Source organism: Sus scrofa, chromosome 9 (assembly GCF_000003025.6).
Source record: "Sus scrofa isolate TJ Tabasco breed Duroc chromosome 9, Sscrofa11.1, whole genome shotgun sequence".
Lineage (NCBI taxonomy): Eukaryota > Metazoa > Chordata > Mammalia > Artiodactyla > Suidae > Sus > Sus scrofa.
Window position 1 is genome coordinate 103,008,293 of NC_010451.4, and position 15,913 is coordinate 103,024,205.

The following is a 15,913-nucleotide window of genomic DNA, read 5'->3' on the forward strand; positions in this document are numbered from 1 at the left end:
AGCTAGCGTGCATGAGGACATGGGTTTGATCCCTGGCCTTGCTCATTGGGTTAAGGAGCTGGCATTGCCATGAACTGTGGTGTAGGCTGCAGACACAGCTTGAGTCCTGCATTGCTGTGGCTGTGACGTAGGCCAGCGGCTTCAGCTCTGAGAGGACCCCTAGCCTGGGACCTTCTATATGCCATGGGTGCAGCCCTAAAAAGACAAAAGACAGAAGAGAAGAGAAGAGAAAAGAAGAGAAGAGAAGAGAAGAGAACAGAAGAGAAGAGAAGAGAAGAGAAGAGAAGAGAAGAGAAGAGAAGAGAAGAGAATAGAGTGATGGATATTAAGAAGACGTGTATGTCATCATCATGGTAGATTTCAGTACTTCTGAATTATTTGTAGTTATTGGTCAAATGTAATTGATGATAAGAAATATAACCTGATATTAGAAATGTTAATACTTAGCTGTTTTTTTTTAATAACTTTGTTCTGTCACCTTGTCAAAGACTTTTTGAAAGCCTGACTAGATCATATTCATGGAAAAAGTTTGGTGAAAATGCATATTTAATCCTTAAATGAACTGCAATAGGTAAATTAAGGTTTAACCTTAGAGAAAACATTTAGCTTTTTCTTTAACTAAAAAAATTTAGCTAAAAAACATTTAGCTAAAAACATTTAGCTTTTTTCTTCTAGTAGGCACCTAAATGTTTTATAACCCCTTTTGTTATTGTAGTCTTACAGTCTTGTCCTATATGTAAGTTGTTAGTTCTCTCTGAGATCTTTGTTTTGAAAGATAGTATGTGTTCTTTTTAACTTCTTATACAATTGAAACCTGCTAACCAGGGTCTGAAGCTGGGAAAAATTGACATTGCTTGACAGGAATGCCTCTTAATGGAGACTTCTAAATGGTGTTGCAGTTTCTGCTGAAGTACAATTCATTGTCCAGATACAATGAAATACAGCAAAAAAATCATCTGAAAACAATTTTTCCTATTAAGTCATGTTGCCAGGCAACCATTTAGAACAGCAGTTCTCCATTTCTACTCTTCACTTCCCTAAAACTAGATATTATTTAGTTTGCTGAGAAGGCATAGGGCTTTGGACTAATCATTTAAGCCCTCCAGGCCCTAGTTTCCTCATCTGTAAAATTACAGGGTTGGTTTAGGTGGTCCTGAGTCCTTCAGCTTCAGAATGCTAGAATTCTATGCTAAAGTCTAGAGCACCAACAGAGTTTCTATTTTTAAAATTTTTTTTCCAAGTTTAGCCCCAGATTTTCATAAATGCTTGGAGTTTTGAACTATCAAGATACTTCAATTGGATTTAACAGTTTCCACATTCCTAAATTATTAGTTCCCTTTAAAAATGTTATCTTCCATTACTTTACCATAAGGTAACCAGATTGTGTCTTAGTTCAATACATGTATGAGAAATGATTTCAGTATCTCTTCTCTTAACAGCAAATTTAAATACTTGATTTTTTTTCTTTTTCTTTTTAGGGCCGCGCCTGTGGCATATGGAAGTTCCCAGCCTAGGGGGTCAAATCAGAGCTGCAGCTGCCGGCCTGTGCCACAGCCACAGCAATGCAGGATCCAAGCTGGGTCAGTAACCTACACCACAGCTCATGGCAATGCTGGATCCTTAACCCACTGAGCGAGGCCAGGGGTGGAACCCTCATTCTCATGGATACAGTCAGGTTTTTTTACTGCTGAGCCACAGCGGGAATTCCCAAATGCTTAATGTTGTTATTACGTTACATGTGGTTTGCTCACGATAGCTACTTTATGACTTTGTATCACAAAAGGCCAGATCTAGGAATTTACCCTTCTAGGGAGTTTTTAAAGTACCATTTGAGCACATAAATGTATCGTATACACTTACTTACCTCATGCTTTCCATCCTGGTAAAGTATGCCACCAAATATGTTTGAGTAACTTAAGTCCCTAATTGTTAAGTAGCTGATGTAATTTTTCAAACTCCATGAATGTTCATAGTTAGGTTATACAACATTTCTATCTACAGAACATTTCCATTATATGAGAAGAATTTTACCACATTGCAGTTCATCATTCTCCAAGTAAAATGCTACCTATCCCTATTTATCCTGAGTCGGACATCTGGAAGGGAGAGAAAAGGTACGAAAAAGGGGAAAGCAAGTCCTCTCAGTGCCCTTGAGCTGTGGAGACCTGGCTAAAGGCAGGAGTTGATCTTGGCTCTACCAAGATCACATTCATATTGTTACGTTTCCTGTCCACTTCTTTCTTCTGTTGTGACCTATATAGCTTATTCAATTTGTGCTTAATTTTCAATCTTAATTCTGTAACAGAAGACCTTAGTTATCTTACCTGAATTCCAATATCGGTGATTCTGTCACACTCAGATAGAGAGAGTTCCTTTAATTTTCTGTGTCTGGAAAGTATCATCAAACCCTAAAAATGTTTAATGTAAAGAATATTTCATGATTATAATTTAGTATAGAAGGTATATTTCCAATAACAAACGCTTACACAAGCTAAAAAATAATTTAGTTTCTGTCTTATATTTCCTTACAGATCAGAAAATCACTTTGGTTAGGTAACATCATTAAATAAAATTTTGGGGTTATCTCTAATGTTTCAAAGAGTGTTACAAATCCCAGAGACAGGAAATTTCTTATCTTGCTTCCTATTTCCAAGTAAATGCTATCTGAATCAATATAAAGAAAACTTAAAGACCTCTAAGCTTACAGCTTTATTTTGGAGACACTTCATGCGGATAATGAATCTGTTTGTCAGTAAATTCTTATTTATGCCCAGCCTAAAAATATGAAAGTCTTTAGCTCATTTTATTATACTCATGAAGAAGGAACATGTTTATATAAAGGCCTATAGACAGATAATCATTCAACAGTGGCTTACCTCTTTTTTCAGGCTAAAAGCTTTGTTTCTTTTTGTTCAAAATAAAATCATTTGTGCTGTATATTAGATTCCAGATATAATATACAGAACAAATGAACCTTTCCACAGAAAAGAAAATCAAGGACTTGGAGAATAGACTTGTGGTTGCCAAGGGGGAGGGGGAAGGGATGGGATGGATTGGGAACTTGGGGTTAATAGATGCAGACTATTGCCTTTGGAATGGATTAGCAATGAGATCCTGCTGTGTAGCAGTGGGAACTATGTCTAGTCACTTATGATGGAGCATGATAATGTGAGAAAAAAGAATGTATACATGTATGTGTAACTGGCTCACCATGCTGTATAGTAGAAAATTGACAGAACACTGTAAACCAGCTATAATGGAAAAAAAAAAGTCATTATATAAATAAAGTAAACCTTCAGATTTAAAAAAAGTAAAAAATAAAAACAAAATCAATTGTACTTTTAGCCTTTCAGTTTTGTTTTTTTTTTTTTTTTAATGTGTGATTTTGCTGGCCCATTTCTCAGTACCTTCCCCTCTAAACTGGCCCAACAGTCAGATGAAATTACTAATGTGTCTTCTCAGTGCCATCCCCTTGTTTTACATTCAGGGTCACATGGCTTTTATAATTCTGTAAGATATACTTCCTAGACTATGTGGACTAGTGCATTTTTTTTCTCAGTCCATGGTCCCAGAGCTGGCAGGTAGGAAAAATGCCAAAAATGGTATATGATTTGTCATTTTTACATTTTATTTTCAGGACTGGTTTACATTTTACTGATCTTAAAAACCACATTTGGACTATACTTGAAAATGGGCCATGCAACTATTATATCCTGATTTTTTCACATATTAGGCCCTTTCATTTTTCAAAAACAAAATCAAATTCAAGGGGAAAAGTGCTTGAAATTCTGCTTGATTGAAGTCACTCTTTAAATTATAATTTCTTTTTTTTTTCCATATTCTTTTTCATTAAAGATTATTACAAGATATTTTTTTTTTCCCACTGTACAGCAAGGGGGTCAGGTTATCCTTACATGTATACATTGCAATTACAGTTTTTCCCCCATCCTTTCTTCTGTTGCAACATGAGTATCTAGACATTGTTCTCAGTGCTATTCAGCAGGATCTCCTTGTAAATCTATTCTAGGTTGTGTCTGATAAATAATTTCTTTTTTTTTATGATAAATAATTTCTAATTTATTTTAACAGTTCTGTATACCACCCACAAATAAAATAATTTTGTCTATTCTTTTAATTTTATTGCAAATGTGGATTCTTTTGCTAGGAACACATTATGTTTTCTACCTCCTTATTTTAAAACAAAGAGTGGCCAAACCCTGTGAATCCATTACATGTGGTTTGGGTTCCAGATGTGGCTGCTGCTTTATTCATGTTAAAATAATTGGAATCTAGATATTCCCACCAACAGAAACTAAATTGTTTGAACAAAAATATCAAGTAATGGATGTAGTTTTTCTCTTTGCCCTATACTTGATAATAATAGATAAATATATTTTATTGTTCTGTGTAGAATTTGTCCTGTGAAACTATCTCTAAAGTTTCCAGTTTTTTTCTTCTATGTAGCCATGTTAGACTTTTTAAAGATGAGATATAATGAAGTACCCTTGCTAAGTATGACATTTTAAGACTATATTATCTTCACCACTTTGTTCAATATTATTTATAATTATTATTAATATTACAATGGAATGCACATTTCATTACCATAATTATTCATTAAAATGTACAGCCTCAAATTTTAGTTAATTAAACATCATTAGCCATTAAGTAAATACAAGTCAAAACCACAATGAGATACTACTACACACCTACTAGGATGGCTATAATTAAAAGGACAGATAATAACAAGCCTTGGCAAGGAAGTAAAGAAATTAGTATCCTCATTTACTGTTGATGGGAATGTAGAATGGTCCAGTCCCTTTGGAAAACAGTTGGGCAAGTCTTAAGAAAAATTAAACATAGAGCTACTCTGTGGACCTGACAGTTCCACTCCTAGGGATATACCCAAGAGACATGAAAATATCTGTCCACCTAAAAAACTTGAATGTTGCTAGCAATGTTGTTCATAATTAAAAAAAAAATTCAAATGTCCATCAACTGGTAAAAGGATAAATAAAATATGTTATATTCACACAGTGGAATATCATTTGCCAATAAAAAATAAGTATTGATGCATTCTTATTTATAGATAAACATTAAAGACATTATGGTGAGTAAAATATGCCAGACCTGAAAGGCCACATGTTGTATGATTCCTCTTATATGAAAAGTCCAGAATAGGCATATAAAAACAGAAAGTAGTTGAGTAGTGGCCTAGGGTGATCCAGAGGGGTGATAGGGTGTGACTGCTTATGGGAAGGAAGGGTTTTTTTTTGGAGTGATGAAAATGTTCTGGAATTAAATCATGGTGATGGTTGCACAATTCTATTAATATACTAAACACCACTCAGCTGTACACTTTGTAGACTTTTTAGTATGTACATCCTATGTCAATAAAGATGCTTTTTAAAAATTGAATTGCTTGTTTTAATAATTATATAACTAAATGCAAATGGGAAATATTGCTACAGCACCTTTCAGTCCAAAATGAATACAGAAATTGCTCACTTTTCAAATATTTTTTGTTAGAAAAACATCAGACCAGCATGGCCATTCTGTTAGCAAAACAGGGAACAGGAGATGTCATCATGCTCATGTGTCAGACAAGTTGTCATAAGGCCCTGCTGTTGTAAGTGAACACAACTTGGTAATTGGACAGTGAGAAATCTAAGCCCGTTGGGGGAAATGAGGCCTCCATTAAAGGCTGCCCGGAGGTGGTTGTGGGAGGCCAGCTTCACTGAACAAGTGAAATAATACTATTCCAGTCAGCAAGATACATTTTTTAATGGCTTTTTGACTCAGAAGATTTTCAAATTAATGACTCATGGAATATCAGTGCCGGGTAGGTAAATTTTTCTCCTTGGCACTGTGAGGTTTGTAAATGCTCCAAATTAGGTGTTCTCTGAAGCAAGTGGTGGTCCCACCATTTTACAGACTTTTTTTATATCTTAGAAAGTCTTAATCTCAGCTCTAGGCAAAATTCATTCATTTTTAACTCAACATTCATTTGGTGAATATTGATCAGGCTCTGGGATGGAAGCTGGGTGTATAAGTCAGTGAAGTGCAGTGTTTACTCTCTAGGAGCCCATAGTCTTGTTGAGCTCTACCTGATCTGCACACCGGTTCATTTGCTTTTCTTTTGCATTCATTCATGATGGAATCTGTTTGTGCTTTTGGTGTTAGAATTTGCTTGTACTTGTTGTGTTTTGTTGTTGATGAACTTACAAGTATGGGAAATACTCCATCTGTTTCTAAGGAAAGCTCTTCAGGGCGTATCTTAAAGAAATGGGCAAAATACAGCTTAGGTCTCTGACTAAGAAAGAGATGGTTCTTCGAGACATCAGTCTGTCATGTTCTTGGTCTGCCGGCTTTCCAATTAAAAGCTGTTCTTTGCCCCAACAATTCATCACCCGATTTATTGGCCTGTCGTGCGGCAAGCAGAAAGAGCTTGGACTTGGTAACAGTCTGGCACTGAAGACAGATGTGTACAATAGATCACTATGACCCAGTGAAAGGTAAATATTGTGCACAGTGGTTGAATCAAAGAGAGAAGATGAGACCATCACTTTAGATTAGAGAAGACTACATGAGTGGGGAAGTGTAAATTGCCAAGAAAACTATAGAAGGAAGGACACAGGCTGAGGAAATAAAATGTGCAAAAGCATTCAGGTATGAAAAAGCACGGTATGTGTAGGGAATTATATAATGTGGCATGACCAGATTTACATGGATTTTTTTTTAATTATCTGGAAAGCTAGTCCAAGAATTTCTCTTAAGAAACTATGGAGGTTTTTGTCCTTGTTTTTGGTTTTGTTTTATTTTAATACCTTGTTTAGTGCTCAGAGTGAAAGTCCTGGGGGTTGGCTGTACTTCTGGGAGGGATAGAAAGAGGAAAGTGGGAAGACAAGACAAAGATAAGGAGGAAAGAGGAGCCAACAAGACGGAGTGACAGGGTCTCAGTGGGGCAAAGGGCAGGTGGATACTTAATTTTTCAAGAAAGTTGTAGCATCATGAAGATGTAAATCCTCCTTCATCTCCTTCAGAAGTCAGACAAACTCACGAATGCTTTGCAGGAAGGTTCTGATTTTCCCAAAATTTAGAAGGAGCTAAATTTTATAATCAAGTAAAATTCAGAGGAAAACAGATGGTGTGATAGCCTGGGAGGTGTCACTAGCAGTGCAGTTTGTATAAGGATGTAAGGCCTTAGGAAGTCCGAGGTATCCTGGGAGCACTTTGCTCCTTCCTAGGCCATGGAGTTAAGTGACCTGGATCTTAGGGGTCCAGGATTCCCTAGTGGAAAATTGGGTCATTGTATATCTCTGTTATCAGGTCCATTGAAGAGAGTGTGAAGACTTAAGATGTAAAAGGAAGCAGATACCAAGTTATAAGAGTTTGTACATTATTCTGGAATGTGGACTTTATCCTATGCAACATAACCTTGCAACCTAAAATTAAACAAAACTTTCCCTTGTTAGGGAATAAATGACAATAATGCAAAAAAAAAAAATGAGAATGTGTTTCAAAAGAGGTATAGGGACCACAGAGCAGGGACCAATTGCTTTTAGTTGGAAGGAAGAGGTGGTAGACTAGTAGAGAATAACACAAAGGAAAAGAATTTGAATTAAGCTTTCAAGACTGAGTCAGATTTTGACAAGCAAAGCAATAGGAAGTGTTTCAGGCAACAAAGACTTCATTTGGAGAGTGTGAGTTGTTTGGGAAGTAGTCCAGTTTGGGGTCACTGGGAGTAGTGGGAGGGAACACTACACACTGCCAGGAACAGATACACATACACCAGAGCGAACAGTTAGGAGCGAACAAATCCTTTGAAAACTGCTCTTTTCCCCCCAGTTTTACAGCTGGAATTGTTTAGCTGATGTAGATAGACATCAGCAATGAACTAGTTACCAAACATGGGAATGGTTATATGGCTGAGTCATACTTATTATATGGCTGAGTCATACTACTCCAGACTTAGAATATCACCAACCTAAACATAAAACATACCTCCCTGACTCTTTATTTTGAAAATATTCAAACTTATAGGCAGATTCAAAGAATGGTACAGTGAACACTTACATTCCTTTTAGCTAAATTCACCAGTTATAATCATTTTCCCCTTTTTACCTTAATGCTATGATAGTACATTGATATTTATGTATGAATAAGGTTATATATATATAATATATAGTATATATATTTAAATTAATATATATAGTATAAACCATTTGAAAATGAGTTTCAGGTATCATGATGCTTTACCTCTAAATATTCTATATGAGTCTCCTTAGGAATAAGGACATTTTCCTATATAACTGCATACCATTATGATACTATATAGGATTGTATATATATATAGTATGATACCTAAGGTTAACAGTAATACCATACTATATCATAGAAAGTCAGTATTTAAATTTGCTTTTTATCCAGTTCCCAGAATTCATGCATTACATTTGGTAGTCATGTCACTTTAGCTTTTTTTTTTTCCTGTAAATTTTGTCTTTTAAGACACTGACTGCTTTAAAGATCCCAGGCCAGCCATTACGTAAAATGTCCCTTTTTATGTCTGGATTTGTGTGACTGTTCTTTATGATTAGAGTCTAGGTAAAGACTTTTTGCAAAATGACTACCTAGGTGCTGTGGCATTAGAACTATATTTTTCCTACTTATTTAGTAAAAAATCTAGAATGTGATTCTTTGAGACCACATGAATTCCCTGTTTCCTAACAACCCTTCAGTCAATGGTTTGAGCATCAATTGATGATCCTTGCCTAAATTACTTATTTCATTGAGAGTTGCATAATGCTGAATTTTCTAATTCTGTTCTTCCTTCTACAGTATTAGCTGGTATTCATTTAAACCTTTTTTATCACGCTTTTTCTTGTTCCCTGCTGAATATTTTGGGAGGCACTTTGAATAAAAGATGATGATGATGATGATGATGATGACTATGATTTTGCTTTTTAGGGTCACACCTACAGCATATGGAATTTCCCAGGCTAGGGGTCTAATTCACCTGCAGCTGCCGGCCTATACCATAGCCACAGCAACACAAGATTGTGCTGTGTCTGCAACCTACACCACAGCTCATGGCAATGCCGGATTCTTAACCCACTGAGGGAGGCCAGGGATCAAACCCACATCCTCGTGGATACTAGTTGGGTTTGTAGCCCACTAAGCCACAGTGGGAACTCCTAAAAGATTATTTCAGACATAACAATGAACTGTCCCAATTAATTTTTTTGTGTTACCTATTAACAATCTTTTTTTATAAGTATAGTGCTCTTTTTATTAACCTGTATTTAAAAGCTTATAAGTATATTAAAATATAGAAGTAAATCTTTTTTTATAAGGTCTGTGACTGCATACTAAATCTAACATTAATGTACTGTGTATGCATTACATATGCATCCACCATTCATTTTCAAGGGAAAGAATATTACATTAAGATATAATTTTAATTTATTCATTACTGCTACTCTTTTCCTAAATATATTGTCAGAAACATTTCTTTTTTTTTTATTTTTTATTTTCCCACTGTACAGCAAGGGGGTCAGGTTATCCCTACATGTATACATTACAATTACATTTTTTCCCCCACCCTTTGTTCTGTTGCAACATGAGTATCTAGACATAGTTCTCAATGCTATTCAGCAGGATCTCCTTGTAAATCTATTCTAAGTTGTGTCTGGTAAGCCCAAGCTCCCCATCCCTCCCACTCCCTCCCTCTCCCATCAGGCAGCCACAAGTCTCTTCTCCAAGTCCATGATTTTCTTTTCTGTGGAGATGTTCATTTGTGCTGGATATTAGATTCCAGTTATAAGTGATATCATATGGTATTTGTCTTTGTCTTTCTGGCTCATTTCACTCAGGATGAGATTCTCTAGTTCCATCCATATTGCTACAAATGGCATTATGTCATTCTTTTTTATGGCTGAGTAGTATTCCATTGCGTATATATACCACCTCTTCCGAATCCAATCATCTGTCGATGGACATTTGGATTGTTTCCATGTCCTGGCTATTGTGAACAGTGCTGCAATGAACGTACGGGTGCATGTGTCTCTTTTAAGTAGAGTTTTGTCCGGATAGATGCCCAAGAGTGGGATTGCGGGGTCATATGGAAGTTCTATGTATAGATTTCTAAGGTATCTCCAAACTGTTCTCCATAGTGGCTGTACCAGTTTCCATTCCCACCAACAGTGCAGGAGGGTTCCCTTTTCTCCACAGCCCCTCCAGCACTTGTTATTTGTGGATTTATTAATGATGGCCATTCTGACTGCTGTGAGGTGGTATCTCATGGTAGTTTTGATTTGCATTTCTCTTATAATCAGCGATGTTGAGCATTTTTTCATGTATTTGCTGGCCATCTGTATATCTTCTTTGGAGAAATGTCTATTCAGGTCTTTTCCCCATTTTTCCATTGATTGATTGGTTTTTTTGCTGTTGAGTTGTATAAGTTGCTTATATATTCTAGAGATTAAGCCCTTGTCAGTTGCATCATTTGAAACTATTTTCTCCCATTCTGTAAGTTGTCTTTTTGTTTTCTTTTTGGTTTCCTTTGCTGTGCAAAAGCTTTTCAGTTTGATGAGGCCCCATGGGTTTATTTTTGCTCTAATTTCTATTGCTTTGGGAGACTGACCTGAGAAAATATTCATGACGTTGATGTCAGAGAGTGTTTTGCCTATGTTTTCTTCTAGGAGTTTGATGGTGTCCTGTCGTATATTTAAGTCTTTCAGCCATTTGGAGTTTATTTTTGTGCATGGTGTGAGGGTGTGTTCTAGTTTCATTGCTTTGCATGCTGCTGTCCAGGTTTCCTAGCAATGCTTGCTGAATAGACTTTCTTTTTCCCATTTTATGTTCTTGCCACCCTTGTCAAAGATTAATTGACCATAGGTGTCAGGGTTTATTTCCGGATTCTCTATTCTGTTCCATTGGTCTGTCTGTCTGTTTTGATACCAGTACCACACTGTTTTGATGACTGTGGCTTTGTAGTATTTCTTGAAGTCTGGGAGAGTTATGCCTCCTGCTTGGTTTTTGTTTCTCAGGATTGCTTTGGTAATTCTGGGTCTTTTGTGGTTCCATATAAATGTTTGGATTGTTTGTTCTAGTTCTGTGAAAAATGTCATGGGTAATTTGATAGGGATTGCATTGAATCTGTAGATTGCTTTGGGTAGGATGGCCATTTTTACAATATTGATTTTTCCAATCCAGGAACATGGAATATCTTTCCATTTCTTTACATCTTCTTTGATTTCTTTGATGAAAGTTTTATAGTTCTCGGCATATAGGTCCTTTACCTCCTTGGTCAGGTGTATTCCGAGGTATTTGATTTTGTGAGGTACAATTTTAAAAGGTATAGTATTTTTGTATTCCTTTTCTAATGAGAAACATTTCTTTTTATTTATTTTATGCACTTTTTATTGAGATATAATTGACATGACATTATGTTAGTTTCAGGTGTAGAACATAATGATTCAGTGTTTGTATACATTGTGAAGTGATCATCACAGTAAATCTAGTTAACATCTGTCACCATATATAGTTACACTTTTTTTCTTGTCATGAGAACTTCTAAAATCTACTCTATGAGAAACTTTCAGGTATACATTATTATTAACTATAGTCATCATGCTGTACATTACATCCCATGATGTATTTATTTTTTAGACTATACATATAAGTGAAAGCATATAGTATTTGTTTTCCTATGTCTGACTTATTTCACTTAGCATAGTGCCCTTAAGGTCTATCCACTTTGTCAGAAATGGCCAGATTTCCATATATATATATATATATGCCATATTATCTTTACCCAGTCATCCATCAGTGAGCAATTAGGTTGTTTCCATATCTTGGCTATTGTAAATAATGCTGTAGTGAAAAGGGGTAGATACATCTTTTTGAACTAGTGTCTTCATTTCCTTTGGATAAATACTCAGAAGTGGGATTGCTAGATCATATGATAGTTCTATTTTTTTAGGAATCTCCATACTGCTTTCCATAGTGGCTGCACCAATTTACATTCCCACCAACAATGCACAAGCATTCCCTTTTCTCCCCATCTTTGCCAACGCCTGTTATTTCTTATCTTTATGATAAGAGACCCCAGGTAACAATCTTAATTTTCCCAAATTCCTTTAAAGTACATTTACAAAATGGAGTTACTGTTTTGCTTGGTGTAATTATGTTGTTTGTTGGCAAAAGATGACACATTGAACAAAACAAGAACATCAGTATTTTGCCCCATTATATGAACATATGGTCATAATTTAAAAACAAACCATGTTTTCCATATGAAATTGAAGTTGATGAAACCTTGTTAAATAGCTTAACAATATGAAAGAGGCTTTTCTTCTGAGAGACCAGACAGACAGTGATTTACAAAAAGTCTGGAAAGATGGTCCAGGCATTATGGAATACTAACATTAGAATAAAATATAATGTAATTTATCTGGTAGCCACATTACTACAAATCATCCTTGTTTATAGTATGTTTCAGTTTGGAAACTGTCAACACTTTAATACAGGTACACAGAACAGCAAATAAGCATAAAAAACATTATAATCTGTTCTGCATATGATTAAAGAAACAGTCTCTTGAAAAATATCTATATAAAATTATTTAAAATTATATAGTTTGTCCAAATTCATTTTTTTCTTGAATATTCTTTATAAGCAGTAACTTTTAGGCTTTCAAGATTAAAACACTAAAACTTCTCTTCCATAGCCATGAGACAAGCTACTGTAAAGATATGGAGAAAATATGACAAATGATTAATAACTACATTATTATATACAGTTCATACAAATTGGCAGGAATATTGAGACTCCCAGTAGATAAATAACTAAAGAATCTAAACAGAAAATTCATCTATGAGGAGTTAAAAAAAAAAAAAAGGAGGAGTTCCCATTGTGGCGCAGTGGTTAACGAATCCAACTAAGAACCATGAGTTGCAGGTTCGATCCCTGGCCTTGCTCAGTGGGTTAAGGATCCGACGTTGCTGTGAGCTGTGGTGTAGGTCACAGACGCGGCTCAGATCCCATGTTGCTGTGACTCTGGCGTAGGCTGGCTGCTACAGCTCCAATTAGACCCCTAGCCTGGGAACCTCCATATGCTGTGGGAAGTGGCCCTAGAAAAGGCAAAAAGACAAAAAAAAAAAAAAAAGAAAATTCACATATGAAAAAAATGCAATCACAGTGATAAATATAGGGAGAGATTATATTACTAGAATTTTTAATGCAAATCCAAATAACAATAAACATATAATTTCTATCCACTTTTATTAAAATTAAAACAGACAATATTGGTGAATGTGTAAGGCTGATGGCAATAAAAATTACTACAACCCATTGGGAAAGCAATTGGCCAGAACAACAAGAAAATGTCCTGTTCAAAAGAAGGGAAAATTTGAGAGGAAAAAGGGTAATAAAAATTTGGGGTTTGTCTTCTGGTTTTATTCCTGTTTTTACATTCAAACCTAGAATTACTGCCCTAAATATAGTAGGAACTAAATAATTATGTATCAAAAGAAAGAAGGAGGAAAAAAATGAGTGAATAAATGAGTAAAATTTCTCAATGTTTGTGGAAAATAATTTAGAATAACTTGGAAAAAAACCAATACACAAGTCCATCATTAAATCTTTTTATAGAACAACAAAAAATTATATAAAATATTAACACCATGTATATTTCCTTTCAAAGAGAAATAACAATTTTGGCAAGTTTACCATCTGTACCAAACAAACTATAATGGCACAAAAGCACCAATATTCAAGCAAAATATTAAGCTTTGGGTGTTAACAAAGCATATACATGTACATATATATACTGGAGATTTTACAAATCCTTTGCATAAATCATCTACTTTCATTAATGCTTGAATTGTAATATACCATTAGGTATACCATGTGATTCCTTGCCAGACATACTGAGAAACTACTAACACCAAACCAAAACAAACCAAAGTGAAGATTCTGGAGTCAAATGGGTATCTGTCTTCTTGTTGTCACCCAGGACCAAATGGGTTCTTAGTCTGGAGAGATGTGTCCTGGTACTGGAATGACACAGGTTGAAATGGAATCTTGTCTCCAAGTCCTAATCTATCTCTTAGGTTCTTTTCCTGGTTAATGGTACCACCATGTCCACAACTGACCAAATAAAAACCTGGACAGGATCTATGTTTCCTCCTGTCCCTGCTGCTCCCCGTATCAAGCCAGTCAGTCACCAAGCCCTACCTCCTAAATCTCTCTCTTACATGTCTCTTCTGCCACCATGATCAAAACCTCATTATTTCTGGCTGTCTTTGCAATAGTTCACCTGTTCTTAAATAGATCTTCCATACTATTATATTTCTGTACACAAATCTATACAAGTCCTACTCAGAGTTCTTCAGTGGCTCCCATTGCATATAGCACAGTCTGAATCACTCTGGGAGGTACCAGAGCCTATTCACATTCTACCCTCCACCTCTTTCTCCAGCTTTATCTCCTGCTACACCCTCTATCTTCCCAGGCCAGGCTCTGACAGTACAAAGTCACCTGTGGATCCCCCTACACGTAAACCTCTCTCATGTCTCCATGCCTTCCCCCTGCTTCTTCATTCACTGAGAATGCCCTTCTCATCTTTACCTCACAAACACCTACCGAAGTTCTCAGCTGCATCTCAGAAGCTGCAGAGCATCTCCTGACTCCTCCACAGAGACAAAAGCACTCAGTCTCCAACTCATCCATGCTTTATCGCAGTGACATATCTTCATAAGAGCAAATATCCCTCATCATGCCAAAATGCTAATAAATTATTGCTAAGATGTACTGAGTGCTTACCAAGTGCCAGACACTTATGTTAAGCAGTTTGCAAATCCTCACTATACTATAGGAATGTAATATAATCATTGTTTTAAACAGAGAGAAATGGAGGCACAGAGAGGTTAAGTAACTTGCCTGAGATCTCGTGATGTGTTGATAGCAGCAAGGATGTGAAGCCATGCTCTAAACTCATGGTTTTAGTAACTTTTAACCATTTAATGTTGTTACTCTTGTCATCATTGTTTTGCCACTAGGTTGTACCTTGAGATCAGGACTGTGTCTGTGAATTTAGTACGCCTAGAGCTTGCTTAGCGTTTGACGATGAATAATTATTTGTGAATGAATGAGTAGTCTATTTATAAAATTATCTTTTTATGGACCAAATTTTATCTTTCTGGCATACTCTCAGAGTTCTTGGATAGAATCTATTTCCCTTTGTAATTGTGGGAATCAGTGTTTATATTTAATATGTCTCTCTCTGAAAAATTCCCTCTGTTTGATGCTGCCTACCACATTCTTTTAGGAATAAAGAACACAACTTTTACTTGGAAATATGTTTTATCTCAATTTACACATCCTCTGTCTAAAATCACTGATAATGCCATCTTGGGTAATGTCCCTGAAAATGTATATTAACCTCACAAGTGATCTCCCCTTTTATGCTCTGGTTAGCGATTCAATTTTATAAGAATAACTTACCTTTTCTTCTTCTCAATTATTTTTATTTATTTCTAATTACTTGATTTTTAGTATGAATTGTGCAGTCATATTTCTTTTTAAAATATGTCAACCTTTCCAACCTAATTTACTATCTACAAGTCTAAAAGAAGGCTGCCTTTAGAAATAGGTCCTGTGTATATTTTTGGAGGGAAGGAAAATACGCATCACTGTCATCTGGAAATAGAGCAATTCACCTTGAGATGACTTGCCTCCTTCCTGACTAAGGTTGGGAGGAAAGTTATGTCACCAAAGATTCTCCTTGAGAGAAGTGACAGGTTTAAGTTGGTCACTTCTTTTCGCCATGTGTTTAATGGGCATTTTGCTGGAAACGGGAGGCAATTGACTATAACCTCCATGAGAAAAACTACTGTTGCTAGTGATGGGA

The 15,913-nt window shown here is 35.8% G+C and overlaps 1 protein-coding gene across 1 annotated transcript in view; it reads right to left on the bottom strand.

The window, feature by feature from the left end:
• The window catches only part of FBXL13 (F-box and leucine rich repeat protein 13), a 202,393-nt gene that overhangs the window by 31,306 nt on the left and 155,174 nt on the right, over window positions 1-15,913 (bottom strand). Inside the window, exon 18 of the mRNA XM_013979811.2 lies at window positions 2,325-2,408. Within this exon, the coding sequence (XP_013835265.2) occupies window positions 2,325-2,408 (84 nt within the window). The remainder of the gene's footprint in view (window positions 1-2,324; window positions 2,409-15,913) is intronic.